At 41.7% G+C, this 15,862-nt stretch overlaps 1 protein-coding gene across 1 annotated transcript in view; it reads left to right on the forward strand.

Moving 5' to 3' along the window:
• Positions 1 to 730: 730 nt before the first annotated feature.
• Positions 731 to 15,862, forward strand: part of RANBP9 (RAN binding protein 9) — a 39,916-nt gene continuing 24,784 nt past the window's right edge. Inside the window, exons 1-2 of the mRNA XM_074146217.1 lie at positions 731 to 1,193; positions 9,560 to 9,671. Coding sequence (XP_074002318.1) covers positions 731 to 1,193; positions 9,560 to 9,671 — 575 coding nt within the window. The remainder of the gene's footprint in view (positions 1,194 to 9,559; positions 9,672 to 15,862) is intronic.

Genomic DNA, 15,862 nt, shown 5'->3' on the forward strand with positions numbered 1-15,862 from the left:
GGCCGCCTCCCAGCCTTCCTAGGGGCGAGACCGGCCTGTCGCCGCTTATTGTCTTCACCCATCGCCACCGACGGCGGCACAAGCCGCGGCGACACCCCCCTCTCCACCGCCCCGCTTCTTCCCTCAGCGCTTCGCCGCCGCCCTCGCGCCTCGCCCCCTGCCCCAACCGCCCAGCCTCGCGCCCGCCGCGGCAGGCCCCGCCCCTTCTCCCCGCCCTCGCGCGCCGTCGCGAGCGCGGGGGGGGGGGAGGCGGACCCGGGCTCAGCTGACTGGGGCTGGGGGGGAGGGAACGGGACAGGACGCGCGGCGGCGCCTCGCGCCGGACAGAGCGCGCGCGCGAGACGGGGAAGAAGAAGGAGGAGGAGGGGGGAGAGCCAGCCCTTGCCGCGGCGCCTGGCGCGCGCTCTCCGCTCGCCTCGCTTCCGCCCGGCGCCGCTGCTCTCCCCGCCTCGCTCCCCCCCTCCCTCCCGCCGCTCCCTCGGCCCGGCCCCCCCCCCCCCCCGCTCCCATCGGGCAGCCCCGCCGGCCGCCGTCGTCGTCGTCATCGCCCCCCAACCCGCCCCCTTCCGAGACGCTCCGGTTGGGGGTGACCCGCCGGCCACAGCCGCCGGTGGCCGCCTCGCTCCATAGCGCCTGGGCCTGCCTGACGCTCCGCCCCGGGCTCGCCCGGTGACAGTCGCGACCGCGGGAGGTGGCGGCGGAGGAGGACGAGGTGGAGGCCGAAGCCGGGATGTCCGGGCAACAGCAACAACAGCCGCCGCCGCTCCCCTTGGCGGCCGCCGCTCCCCCGCCGGCGCCGGGGATCCCCTCTGCCGCCGCCAACGCCGGCCCCGCACCGGCCACCGCGCTCCTGCTCCACCCGCCGCCACCGCCGCCGGCCACCGCTGCGCCGCCGCCACCCGCCGCCGGCAGCGGGCCCGCGGCGACGGGGGGCGGCGGTACCGGCGCGGCGCTGGGCCTGTCGGCGGGGAGCAGCAGCAGCAGCGGCGGCGGCGGAGGCACCAGCGCCCCGGCGCCGTTCCCGCACGGCGATCCGGCCCTGAACGAGCAGGAGAAGGAGCTGAAGCGGCGGCTGAAGAGGCTCTACCCGGCCGTGGATGAGCAGGAGACGCCGCTGCCCCGCTCCTGGAGCCCGAAGGACAAATTCAGTTACATCGGCCTCTCCCAGAACAACCTGCGGGTACACTACAAAGGTGAGGGCCGGCCCGGGCCGCCGCCGCCACCCCCCCCCTGCCCCGGCGGGCCCTCCCCCGGCCGGGGGCTGCGGGCCGGGGAGCAGCGGCCCGACCCCTCCGCCGGGCAGGGGAGTAACAATAACAGGAAATAACACACGCTCCGCTCCCCTCTTTCTTCTCCCCACTGTGTTTTCTCATCCCCCTTAAATTGCCCCTGGCGTCTTGGTTTTTTTTCCTTATTTCGGCTTTATTTTTCTTCCCCCCCCCCGCCCCCCGGTTTCTGTCGCGGTGGGGGGGGGGTAGTGGGGACCGAGGGGCCGCCCCCGCCGCCTCATGCTTCTGGAGTGGGCATTATGTAAACTCCGAGACTTCCTCCGTGGATTCAGGTATCACCAGAAGGTTTGGGTCGGAGGCAGGAGAATAAAGGAAAATCGGCATGACGTGTCCTGTTTATGGTAATGAGCGAGGAAAGAAGTGGCTTCTTTTTTTGTTCCCCCCCCCCTCGAGAACAGCAAGGGTTAAACGGAGTTAAGAGCAGCAAGCGTTAAGCTATTAAACGCGGAAATGACGGGAGGGGAAAGCACAGAGAAAAACACGGTTTATTTTTAACTGTGAAAAATGGAATTAAAGTCACTGGTAATAGGTCTTGCCTAACTGTTGTGCAGCCTACAGAGCGATTTGAGGGAAGAAATGACAATAGGACTTACATTAATAAAGGTGACTATAACTTTCTGCATAGACATTTCATAGTTAAAGCTACTGATTTTCAAAGAAAAGGTAAAAATCACAGTATGTGTTTCTATAAATCAGCAAGAGGCAACAGAAGAAAAACTTGGTGTTGATTGTTATGAAATGTCATAAAACCTGGAAACGTAAGCGTACACTCTGACCTGAAAAAACACAGACACATCTGGTGTTCTAGGCCTAAGTCCTAAAGTAGAAGTGTTGTGGATTCAAAACCACTTCTGAGTTGGCTGTGAAGAACTGGATCTTTTGTCAGTCGGTAGTCAAAGGAACGTAATGGGAGGGGAAAAAAAAAAAAACAACCTTGCAATTATCCTTTCTGAGTTTACAGTGGAGAAATTCAAGTGAAATCTCGATAAACATGTTACTGTTTAATCGGAGGAGGAAAATGGCAACACAAACACATGGCAGGATTTGGCTGCCATGAAAGGATTAAATGTACTCTCAGAGACTTTTTTTTTTTTTTTTAAATAGAGGCTTTATTATTACATACAAAATACTCTGTTAAAAATGCTAAGTTTAATGCACCATACAAAGGTAATGAAGGAGGTTGATGACTATAGAGCAGGTTTCTGGGAGGCACTGAGTGATTTAAGGACATGGTATTTAATACTCAACTCTGAATTTCCTGGCTTTTGTTCAGCGTTTTATGACCTTGTATTTTTAGAAGCATTTTGTATTTTCTGGTGCTTAGTGGTGGCAGACTGAGGTTTTTTTTTTTTTTTTTTTTTTTTTCTTATAAGATGATCATAGCTTTATGGCCATCACGTCCTTCTGCTGGTTTGTTTTTCTTTTACCAACTCCTTTTGCTCATGAGCTGGAATTTAGAGATGGAACTTCCCTGGTCAGTGTAATTGTAGAAGTATATTTTCAAGCTTGCTTTGTGCTGTCTCTGCCTGTTTTTCCTAATTTCTCTTCTTTGCCCTAGTGTTAATAAAAGAAGTTCATTACCTCAAAGAAATTATGAAAGGCTCAGCATGTTTCTGAAGTACAGGTAACATCGGAAATACTGTGGATACTCTGCCTGTTAAATAATAGTAAGTGATGAATGTTGAAGAGTTCCTAGATTAGCGCAGAGGACTGTGAATAGGGGAGGTGCCAATATAACATGTATACGCTTTTCTTTCTCCTAAATGCGAGTGAATGGCCTCTCAAGTGGCCCATCTTTTCTTCCTGGTAATTTAATGAAGGTGGCTGTTAGGGCAGCCCCATGTATATGTTACCAGCCTGGCACCTGGAGTTGCTAACTGGGCTAAGCAATGAATGGTATCAGGGCATTCCTACCCGAGAACTGGGGAAGAAGCCCACTAAAACATCTGCTGCCTTTTCTCCCTCCTGGATCCTTCAGCCATAAGAATACAATAAAAGGGAAGAAAATGAGGAGGTTCGGTGAGGAGAATAAGGGAAGATAGCAAATAAGAATGTGCCTACCACTGTAAAATGTTGTTCTACAAATCAGTTGCACACAGAGGTCTCGAAGCATTCAGAGTATCTTCTTGTGGAGTATTGGCACTTTCAGTGCTTCTGAAGTTATCTAAGTAGTCATGGAAAAAATGTGGACGTTTTTGTTGAAAGGAAATTTGAATCACACATTGAACATGGATAAAGATCCCTTGTATTCCTGACCAAAATACTCAGGGAAGGGAGAGAAGTCAGATCTGCCCAAGGAAGCCAGTAATCAGAAGCAATTATTACTATTTTCCATTACTGTAGTATAGGTACCTTGTGCGCTTCAGCTTTCTCTGCTGCCTCTGTGGATTTCTGGCTATAGAACTGTTTTTCTGGAGTAATTTCCTCCTGCCTGTGACTGATGGGAGGCAGAAAGTGGTAACATCAGTGCTTTCCTTCCACCCTGGCTGGGTTGGGGATTCTTGCCTCTGGAAAAAAATAGTTGGGGGGGAACAATTGGAGCAAGAGCCTTCGAGTCAGTTTTTCATACAACTAGCTTCATAATTTTAATGTGCTGATGTATTGTGAACAGTGATATTTTTGTTTCATTGGTTTGTGAGAGGAATGATGGTCCTCTTGTCTGTAATTTTGAAGATTCCTTTCATTTTCTTGCATACCAGCGGACAACTTGTATGGAAACATGAGCTGCAGTAGATGTCTCTTTCTGTCCATTGCAGCTGTCGTGCTTTGTGTACTGCACGTGTACCTGAAGCTTTTTGCAGGCATCCTAGAGTGTGCTTAAAAATCAAAACTGCCACGAAACCAGGCACTGATCAAGCGGTGGAGGTGTAAAGAAATGAGCATGATCTTGCATAAGTATAGCGCTCTTTAAATTTTGTTGGAGGCCAACAAAACCTGAGGGTCAGTGCTCTTTTCTGTTATCTCTCAGAATCATAGTGTTGCTTAAAAAAGAAAAGGAAAACATAAACGGGAGGAGGTGGTTGAAGAGCAGATGCATAGACTGCCGTGTTGTTTACCACAACAGGCTAATTTATTTCCATGGTGAGGTATTCTGTTATACTTTTAAAAATTCTGACTCTTGGTTAGGAAGCTTTGTCAAAATCTGAATATGAAATACGTATACATTGGCATCAGTGATACTGCAACATATTAAAGACTATACCCAGAGGTATTTTTGTTTTTCAGATGGACAGACATGCATTTCTGCATTGCTGCCAGTTAGCTGTGCAAGCTGATTGAAAGCTGACACTGTTCTTAGTGACTGTTGTTCATGGCATACCTACGTGGTATATCTATATCTTATGTAAGGGAGACATGAAAAACAGTATCAGAAAAAAAAATTATGTCATCTCACTTAATTGTGATATTAACAGCTCTGAGATGTAGTTAGGTGGTAAAGAAAGCATAAAGGTTCAGACAAGTATATGTTACATGTAAATCAATTACTGCACAAAATATGTAGCTATTAAGGTAAGACATCTTTAAAAATATTCCTACGTATTTCTAAAATACTCAGGATTAACACATGAATCTTGTTGAAAACAGGGATTTCATAAATGTTGTGTGTAATATGAACGTTCCACTAGACAGACAAGTTCAGTTTCCAACAGATAATAATCTATGCTGTGTACTATAAGGAGATAAAAATACAGACTCAACACAGATTGCAACCATGAAAGAAACTATATACAGAATTAGGTAAACAGACTAAATCATTAGTGCTAAAGTCACGGAAAGTCCTATAGTAACTTCACTTTAGTTAGTCTTGTGACAATTATCCAAAAAAAGCTGAGGAAAGTTACGCAATTTTGAGTAAGCTGCCATTGCGGGAACTTTTTCTAATGTATCACAGGCCAGGAAATCTTCGCCAGACATCTATTTACAATACAGTTGCCTTTGAACTGTCTCTAGTGCCAAACTAAAAAAAAAAAGAAAAACCCAGAAAAAGAAAACCAAAATTATTTTATTTTTCTGTGCAAACTATGCATCCCAGTTTTTCTAACAAACAGGATAGGGCTCTGTAGTAATAGTTGTGTGTTGTCATTCAGTGACACAGTTTTTCTGACAGAAAACACTCGAAGTACATTCAGTACAGTATGCCTGTTTTGGACACCTTTGTAGCTCTGAGATGTCTTGCTTTTTTAAATTGGGGAAAAAAGTTGAAGTAAAATCAGTAATTTGCACGTTGGTTTTTTTTTTATTGTCTCAGTGAAACTTTACTAATGAATTCAGCAGAAGATTAGGCCTTGATTATTTTATTTTTGGCAGTGTGAGCAAGTCATTGGACTACCTGTTGGAAATAACTGCAGTTCAGCTTAGGTAAACTTCATTTAAGGATTAAAACTGTATAAACACAGTTTTGTCTAGGTAGATGCTCCTATAGACTTTTTTTGGACTATTTGGTGCATATGCATTACACACTTAGATCTAAGTTCAAAGATTGTATTTTTGAAAGCTGAAATGGCTTCTCCAAATGTGGTTTTATTTGAGTTGGCTTTTTTCAAGTAGGTAGAATTTAAATTTAGGTTAATTTCAATTTTTTTGCTGAAGGACTGATGATACTACTTCTAGTAAAATTAATCAGTGTCAATGACTGCTTAAAAAATAAAATAAAGCTTTACTCCTTGAGTGTTTTCAGCTCATGGTTGTTAAAACACTTTTAATGAAAGCCCAGTCAAAAGCAATTCTGGTAATTGAACTTTACCTGTGATCTGATTTACAGTGTAAAGTTCAAGCTTCGTACACCTGTTTTCCCTTCTTTGCCCCGGTGCATCTGTTAGCAGAATTCTCTTTTTAATGCTGAAAATGATTAATTTTTATTGTTAAATAATACATATTTTAAAAGTATTCTTTTAAATACTTAGCTATAGCTTGCGACTGTGGAAGAAGCCTGGGGAAGAACATAGGGCGGTATTCATATCATCTCCTTCAGGCGCTTGGAACCTCCAATTCAGAAGTTCAGAGTTGGGTGTCGAAGTTCCTTTTTATTCACAAGCAAGGAAGTGGGGATTCAGGTTGCCAAAGAATGTGGCAGCACTATATAATGTCAAACTAATGGGCCACTCAGCTCCGCGTCGCATCAGTGACAGTGGCCGTAAATCAGCGCCTGTGGAAAAATCTAAAAACATGTTGGGTGTACATGGTGTATCTGTGTTTTCCAGTCTTGGTTTCCAGCCATTTTAAGCTGAAGGACATCCTGAGCTGAAGGCGGTTTCTCAGTTAATTTCTGCTCTAGAAGCTTATCCAGCGTCCACTTAAACAGTAGCACTATAATATCCTTTGGTAAGAAATTTTGCAGTTCAACTGCCTGCTCTGTGAAGAGCCTCTTTCTTGTTTTAAAGCTGGCTGATAACTAGTATCTCTTGACTCATGTAATCCAACATAGCTTGGTAGTACTGAAAGTCTCAACTAGCATGTTGAGACAATGTAGAGGTATTTGGAATATTTGAAAGTAGTTAACTGCTTGTTGCTGCTGAACTTGCTGTTAGAAATAGTAACTGTATGTAACTACAGATAAAAGCAGCATACTCAAGTAGTAGAAGGGGATTCATAGAAGATTATATTGAAAGGACACTAGTTCTAAATTTAGGGTGTCTTCTGTTTTAATGGGATGAAAGTACTTTTGGGCACTGACTTCCCCAAGCATGTTGCTTCACCACATGAAGTGTTTGGCAATACTGGTAAGGTATCCTGTTACTTCTGCCCCTGTGTCGACCTCTTATTTGCAGTGTGACAGCTGTGTGTGGCTGGGTTGTGAACGGGATCAGGGACCTGATCTGCTGCTTAAAAAAATCTGGTAGGTTTCTTAAAGCCCGATCAGCTAATCAATCTGGTCCATGGTATGTTCTTGCAAATAGCTGCCTGAATTGAGGAGGGGGTGAGGGAAGGGGACTTGTTTAAGGAAGAGTTGCTAAGAATACCTTGAACCGGTAATGTTTCCAAACACTTAGATTGTGATTTCACAAAACAAAGTCTGCTGGGTGATAGATGTATATTTCCAGTAATATTTGGCTAGTCCCTACTACTTTAGTTTTCTATGTGGAAGACTTGTCCAAATAAGGAGGTTGACTCAGACTGAAACTACACAGATTATCAAGTGCATAGAGTAACCAAGGGAACTTCTTTGCAGTCTATTTTAAAGTAAAAACCTAAGGACATTTAAAAAGACAGTATCTTTCCTTCCTCTCACCCCCCTTTCTAACTAATGCATCATTTAATCAGAGCTATCTGAATGTAGGGGATCTCCCAGGAGTTTAATGTTCTGCCCATAAAATTTTGGGTGCCTTTTAGCTGAAGGATGGCTGCATACTTAAGACTGATAATCTAATTAATAGCAGCTAAATAGTGAGCTACCAGCACTTGAAACCCAAGCAAACATATGGAAGCTCTAAGGTTATGTACTTGGTTATTACCTTGGTTGACACAGCCCGAGGAAATAACTTAAAAGTGGTGAACAATAAAACATGCGTGCTGTCATGTGTATGGAGGAGTAAATTACTGGTTTTCCTCTTGTGAGACTTCTGAAAACAACATGCAGAAGTTAGGTAATAAGCTTAATATTGTAAAACCTGTGAGGTGATCAAAGGATCCTTATATAAAATGTTTAGTAACAACGTATTGAAGTGAGCAATGCATTTGCACCCAGAAAAGTAAGAGAGTTGGCTGGTTAGTTGCCTTAAGGTAGTAACACACTGAGATGAACTAGTTACGTCTGAAAAACTACGTAGGTTAAACCTAATCTCAGGGAGTTGTGCTGTCCTAGCAAAGCTTTGGATGCAAATGTGGCCCTGGTGAAATGGAGAGTTCTCCTTGGCTGAGTATATGCCATTTGGTAAGAGAGGGTTGGTGTTAGCTCTCAGATAAGCGTTCGTAGTTTTATCAACATTTACAGTAGAGGGCTCTGTGGTTAGAGGTTCAGTAGTGTGGGTCAGCTCTGTCTGATCTTTCTGGCTGGCTGTGCTGTCCTCTTCCTGCGGTTTCTTCCTTGTTGTTTGACCTGCCTTGCTGCACATGAGACCTGATTAATCTGTGCCTGAGCAATTAATTATTCCAGTGTTAATGCTACTGGAAGGAGTGTATTTTTTTTTCTTTTTTTGGCATATGCAGATCAATTGCTATGTAGGTGCAGTAGATCTCTGTGTTCTGGACCAGAGATGACAGCTGGACTGGAGTGCTGCAACCAAGTGATTCGTACAGTACACTCAGTCATCTCTTTCCATCACACCCCAGATCCACATAGAGAGAGTGGGTATGGGATCTGTGGGAATTATTCTTACGGCAATGACAATCTGTTCCTTGTTGCCATCTTATTGAAATGCCTCTTGCCAGGATCCAGTATGGTTCCCACCTTGTGGGCTCTCTTTTTCTTTTCTTTTCCTTTTTTTTTTTTTTTTTTAAACTACATCCTGTGACCCCGTGTGTGACTTTCACACGGTAATGGAGGGATTTTAGTGTGCCTGGGAGAAATTACTGAGCTTGCTTGAACAGGTTGCTGCTAAAACAAATCATCTGTCCAAAAGCCTGCTTCCAAGTTGCCTTCGGAACAAAGGGCTATGAAGAGGGTGACGCATTCAGAAGAGTTAGTCTTAGTGGAGTGCAAGTGGCTCTTGGGTTTCGTTTGAAAATCTCTGGAGTAGAAAAGAGCTGGTGTTGGACATTATTCTTGTCGCAGAGCTGATACATAGTGAGCCTTATAAGAAAAAGGAGTAGGAGCTGCATTAGCTCAGCTGCAGGCTGTAACGCTTAATGCTGTCCCGAAATAACATTCAGAACATGGAAATGAATTGTGAGTCGTACGTTCTATGTAATGACTGACATTCTATATAATGACTGAAGGACACTGGAGATTAAACTCCGTTATATTGTGTTTCAGTCTACAAAAATGAGTAAGCCCTGTGCATTTGAGAAATCATAACAGTTCTTTCAAACCCAGGTACTTACTGCAGTGAAACTTGAATTTTCTAGTTTCCGTTCAAGTAATCGTAGAACCTTTTAGAGTAGCATATCCAGAACTTCTCAGAGCATGCTTAGTTGCAGTACTGGTGCCTACAATGAAAACTTAATGTTAGAAGAAAATATTCTAGCATAAAAATGCTGATTAGAATATTGCATATTGTTTCCCCATTACATAAGCCTTCTATTTTGAGTAGTTGGTCTGTATACCTTTGAGTCATCTTCTGCAATTATCTAACATACATTTTTGTTGTGTTTTGAATGCAATTGTTTTTCAGGTCATGGAAAAACTCCAAAAGATGCTGCTTCTGTTCGAGCTACACATCCTATACCTGCAGCCTGTGGCATATACTATTTCGAAGTTAAAATTGTCAGTAAGGGAAGAGATGGGTAAGCATTGAGTGGGTTTTTAATTAATTGTTACCTGAAATACTTTCTCACATCATCTTTCTTTCAGTCAACAAATGTCTTTGGTATCAAAATTTATTTTCATATTTTACCACTTTTTATGTAGTTTAATTCCTTATTCATGAGAAGTTAACACTATGATATTTTGTTGTCTTAAGGGAGCTGATTGTGGTATTTATTGTCCACAAATCAGTGTACACAATAAATACCGTAACAGCATTCTCTCATTTACTCTTGACAGAGGAGTTGGGGTTTGAATGACTGTAGTTTGACTCTGCTCTTACATTTAAAGGTGTTGGATTTTGACTATATGACTTTATAGACTTTCATGTAATATTTAGGAAGTTTTTAGGGTGTGCAGCAGATCAGTTTATCTCCTCAGTTCAGTCTTTTCATGGATGTCATATCAATTTTAAAACAGAAAGTTATTCTTAAGGCTACTTGTTAGTGAACAGTAATAGGAATAAAGGGGAATGTTCTGAATAGGTTCCTGAGAATTTGTCACTTTATGGAATGAGCAAGAGTTGATGAGTGAGCGTGGCTGCTGCTTCTCAGAATCCATCTGAATTATGAATCTGTTGAAGCACAGGTGATACTGTGCTTTTAAGTCTACTGAGGCAGATAGAATCTCATCTAGGAAAGTCCTGAAGTGCTAGCGAAGTCCTTGCTAGACTGCTTTAATGCCTTTTCGTCTTTTACTGCTTTTGGTAGAGGGTGTGTTTTAATCCTGAGACATTGATTATGTTGCCTATGTAGGACTACATAAGCAATATTCTTTCCAGTATGCTGTAGTATATACTGTGGTTCTTTTTGAAGTTCCAGTCAGGATTGAATGTCATTGTCCTAGGTACTGTACAAGCATGTTGTGGATGCCTGTCCTGTTGTGAAAATAAATCTTGGGAGAAAAATGTCATTGCTCTGAATGAAATTCAGTACCTCTTGTCTTTTCTTTGTCTGTTTTGCTGCTGTTTCTTTCATTTTCCCAGTGTTCTGTAAGCCTTCTGTAAGTCAGAAACAGTATTCAAACTTTTTTGTTTTGCTTATAGTATTGTATAGAGATATCTTGAAAGAGTAGCCTCTCACTACTGCTGCTGCTGTGGATGGGCATTTATGAGTTGTTAATCCAAACCAAACTGTTTCCAAAAGTTATCTCTGGGAGATTGCTTTGCTGTGAAAAATTTCTATGTGTAGTTGCTTTTGTCACGCTATGAAGACCTAATTATTTTTAAATCAAGATGATAGAAATTAGTGTTTCAAGTAATGTTTTGCTATCAATTTTAGGAACACCTTTTGTGTTTTTTTTTTTATTCCTTAAACATTTTTTTAAAATTGGCCTGCTGCCAGCAGTTAATGAGAGGTTCTTACTGTGATGTACTAGTGATGCACGTGTCTATTCCTGAAATGTATTTCTGCCTGCTTAGTTTGAAAGTTAGCTTTTTTGAAATGATGGAATTCAAAACTTGTCTCTGTGTGTGGATGTCATTTTACATGGCTCCTCTAACACTTTACCTTAGACTTCTTTGTGTTGCTTTTTAGTAATTTCTAATTCAGTCAGCCACTCAGGGCAATCCTACAAAAGCAGAAAACACCTGTGAATTAAGTGTTCCGAGGTTTTGTAGTTTAAATGGTTATTTATGAGGTGTACAAAGCTAAGACTTGTGAAGTTGCCTGCTGAGACTGCCTAAAAAATATGGGAGGTACTTCTTTCAGTTAATACATTCTGCCTTGTCCTTGCTTCAGCCTTGTGACCTTTTTTTAGTGTCACTTTATGAAACATGAGCTGCATAATGAGCTATGTTCATTGTTTTCATTGTAGAAGATAGAGTGGATGTTGGGGAATACTGTGCACAGAGCCGAAGACAAATCTAGCTTAGCTAGTGAAGAGCAGGAGTCGACACACGGAGCCTCACTGGATGGGATGTGTGTGTTTATAGACCCTGTTTTTAGGTCCAAGAGGTCTTTAACTAGATGCAGTTGGAATCTCTTACAATTCAATGTTACGCTGCATTTACACTAATAAATTCTTCTGTAATAAGTCAACTGAGGAAATTAACGCAGAGATATAGAAGTAGGTCTATAGAAACCTGTTCGTGTCAGATAGGGTTTATTAGTTCTTTCTCACTGCCTTTTGTGTCTTGCTCTATGTATGTTTTTACCAGTTTTTTTTCTTCTTGGTGTTTGGTAATGGGAATGAAGTTCAGGAAGACCATATCTGTAAATGACCAGCATGTAATAGGGTCAATTAGTTAAAATGCCTTTCTGTTGCAAAAGCATATATTCTCAAGACCTGAGTCTAGCTGTGAAAGCACTACAGCTATATTTTGTAGTACTGTTTAAAATAAATCCTAGACTACCTGAGGCACCTCAGATGTCTATCTGCGAGTACAGCTTTCAACTTTCGTAAATGTCAGTGGATGATTTAATGGTTTTTATTTGGGGTTACCTTTGGTAATGACCTTTACTATTTTTTTTTTTTATATATAAAAAGCTTAAAGTATTTAGTCCATGTTCTATGTTATAGGGGCAAGTCTAACAGCATTCTTGCTTGTGTGCTCTACTTAGCATGACTTGCCTCAAATCATCAAAACCTTTTGCTAAAAGCCCAGTCTAGGAGATTTATTTTTTTGTACTACTGTAGCACTTGATGGCACTGCCCCTGGAATATGATCTTGCGTATCTCAAATATGCTGGGTAATCACAAAGATTATTCTCCTCTTCTGAAGAAGCACAGCTCTTTTCAGTATAGGGCATCGATATGGCATGGCTTCCAGTATGGCTTGTCATAGCTGTCTGTGTGTGAGACGAGCGTTGGTTTTATTACCCTAGTGACCTAGGTCATTAAATTCTTTATGTATTTGGGGGTTAACAGTCTTGAGTAGGAATTTGAAGGTGCATAGTACGTTAATTTTGCAGATGTTCATGATGATCAACTTCTAGGAATTATGGACGCATTGAAGCAAGCGTGAAAGCAGGCTTACCAGGAAGTAAGAAATGGGTATGGAGCTTGGTGCTGCAGAGCATATGAAGAGTGAAGTTGTTTTTTTGATACCTCAATGAGGGCTGATAGGGGCATGCAGCAAGAGATGGTTACAGATCAGAAAAAGGGAAGTGAGAATTAAGGTTAAGAAAAATAATAAGGTTGAAATACCATTCAAACAAAACTATTTGGTATTTGTACAGTGACACGAAGAGTCCCAAGATCTTTTATGTGCTATTACAGTAAAGTGAAATAATTATCTTAAATGTTACTAAATTCCTCTCAAAATTGCTCACCTCCTGCTGTCATGTTGCTCTGTAAATATTTTCTGTTGCTCTTTATTTCTCCAGTTTTCTTCCTTAATTTCATGTCTCCTTTTGCAGTCTGAGTAACTCTATTTCATACTCCTTTTATAGTCTTTTGCTTTGTTTTGTTTGGCTTCACGTGTAACATTGTGGACAGTGACGTGAGCAACTGGAGATGGTGGCAGTAGATGAGAAATGGCTCTAGGTATGGGGAACAGTACCAAAGTGGTGATTAGAAAGCATGGTAGAAAGGGGAATATTAACTGCAATAAATTTTAACTGCATCTCTACTGAAATCCCGAGTTAATTGAAAAATAAATAAATACATATGTGTCAGTTAAAGAAGAGTATTGTTGCAAATACTGTGAAAAATTCTGATATGATTGGGGAAGCTACACATAGTTGTAGCTTTAAATTAAACCTTTATAAGCTATTAATGCAGTCCTCATTTGTAATTGATCTATCAGAGAACCAGAAGTAATGTACATAGCTTTTCTTCTGTAATTTCTTAAGACAGTACTTAAGGGAATGAGATACGCAAAAGGCAACACAAAGCCTACAACTCCCTAGTTTTGGATTCATCTAAATTTCTAGAACAGGAGCTTAATTAAAGCAAACTACGTTGGTAGTCTCGGAATGGGAATGAACAAGGTTATGCTAAGTCCTGTGGACCTGCTCTTTGATTTGGGCTTGTATACGCTCAGTTTCTAAATCTGTTATAACAGTATACTGTCCCCTAACTTTCCAGAAATGATCACCGTGGTGGCCATTCTTTTAGCTAAATTGGTATACCCACATGAGACTTTCCAGTCTCTCAAATGTTGATTTCGGTTTTCTTATGCTGCATTTTACTGAGTTCATTTGTGCCAGTCTCTTACATATTTAGGTGCTCTAGCTTTGTGTAAAGGAATAATGCATCTGCCTTACAGCCCCGCAGTTAATATTTTATTTCAGATACCAGCTAAGGTTTTCCTCTTACACAACTAAATATACTTGCATGATACTGTCATAGTTTATGGAAAACTACAAGTCTGATAGCTTTGTGCTGTTGGCTGTGGGTGTCCTTTAATGGTGAAGAGTCATCTATAATCTCTCTTGGTTGAGAGTCTGTGAGCTTTGCTGTAACCTTAGATTGCACTCTTCGGCATTTCATACTGGGCATAAGCACACTCCGGTTCCACTTTCCAAGGGGCTGTCAAGGGTATCGACTGGCTACCCGGCTTTCAGAAGCAAAATGTGGTTCCATTATTTTATGTTAGAAACGGCTTAGGCGTGTATGATTTACTGAGTGATCATCCATTTCTGCGTGAATTTCGGTCTTAGGCTTGTAGATCCCTGTAATGAATCTCTTCGTTTCCAGTCAGGGCAATGTTTTTTGAATGTTTACAATTCTTGCTCTAAACCGTGGTTTGAAGACTTAGTGATGATTTGGCCATGAGGAGAAGCAGTCTCTGAACACTGAGTGAGTTCTCTTCCTTTGTCCCAGTTTGTGACTGTTTGTGTCAGCTTCATGGTAAACCCGATTGGGTAGCTCATTCTGCAAAAGCTGACCTCGAGAATGAGTTAGTTTTTGGCCAGGTTCGTTCCCCCTGTTTGTATCGCTTCATGAGTAGCTATGGCAGCAAGAGAGAAAGCTAACTTTGGGCAGAAGTGAGCATCTGGACCCACGAGAGTGAGAATGGTACTTTTGGTCGTGGTACCAGGTTATGCCCACTTAATTTTAGTTTAAATACAGCGGGGTTTTTTGTTTGTTTGTTTGTTTTTGGTTTTTTGGTTGGTTTGGTTGGCTTTTTTAAATCTTTCACCAGAAGAGACTTTTTATCTGTTTCTTTCCCAGGGAAAATTAACTTTTGGGGAAAACGCCTTTATCATCAATGTGTTGAATTTGTGTCCATTCTTTATCTTATTCGTTGATTCATAAATACAATTACTAGCAATGGGCAAATGATAATAATGCCATTTACATCCAGACAATCTTTAGTGCTTTTAGAACAGCTGAGGAAGATGCATGCTTAAAATGCAAAATCCTCTAAGCATTTGCTTTTTTTTTTTTTTAAAGAAGAATGAAAAGAACTGCAAGTCGTAAGCCATCTAGAAGAAAAAAATGAAAGCTAGGATTAGAAAGTCTTTAGTCTTTTAGCAGATATCACTTAGCTTACGCTTCTGTGAGTGTGGTTGTTAAGTCTGTGGTGTGGTTGTACTGATGCAGATCTTCATGGACACGCTTTATATTGCATGTGTAAGTTCTGCTGAATATTCTGCACTAAAATAACATGTCACTACAGCAACTCACACAAGTAATCAGTATGCCTTTTGGTAAAACAGTGTTCGTAAGGCTGGATTATGGCTGTTCAATTTAACATTGGCCATACAATCAGTTACCTGTTGTTTTGGCAGTATCTTGTAGGATGTGCTGTGAAGAAATCAAAAAGGAAAAACTATCCAAAACAAACAAATACCATGAGAATTAGTTTGAGTTTTCATGACACTGATCCCTATGATTTAGCCTGAGCTGTTTTAGCGTGTTTGAGTGATATTTGTGAAATACAAATGCTTTGTTGTCTTCTAGAGTGTTATGTGTAACTCTTTAAACAGAAACCATACTACTTTTATTGCAAGTTGTTTCTGTTGCAGTAAGTTGTTTTTCCTTTAGCATCCAGCATTTTCTTGTTCACAACAAAAGCATAAGCCAATGAACAAAATATAGAACATAGTCAGTTGCTGTTCTGTTTGTTTTGTATGCTAATCTAATGTGAAAACTTTGTGCAGTCTGAAGGCCTATTTTGATATATCTTCAGCAGTTACTTGTTATGACAACATGTAAACTTTACTCAGTCTCTACGTGTAAGTATGTCTTGTGGCATTATTAGCGGAGTACTTGTGTATAGAGT

This window comes from Numenius arquata, chromosome 4 (assembly GCF_964106895.1).
Source record: "Numenius arquata chromosome 4, bNumArq3.hap1.1, whole genome shotgun sequence".
In the NCBI taxonomy this organism is placed as follows: Eukaryota; Metazoa; Chordata; class Aves; order Charadriiformes; family Scolopacidae; genus Numenius; species Numenius arquata.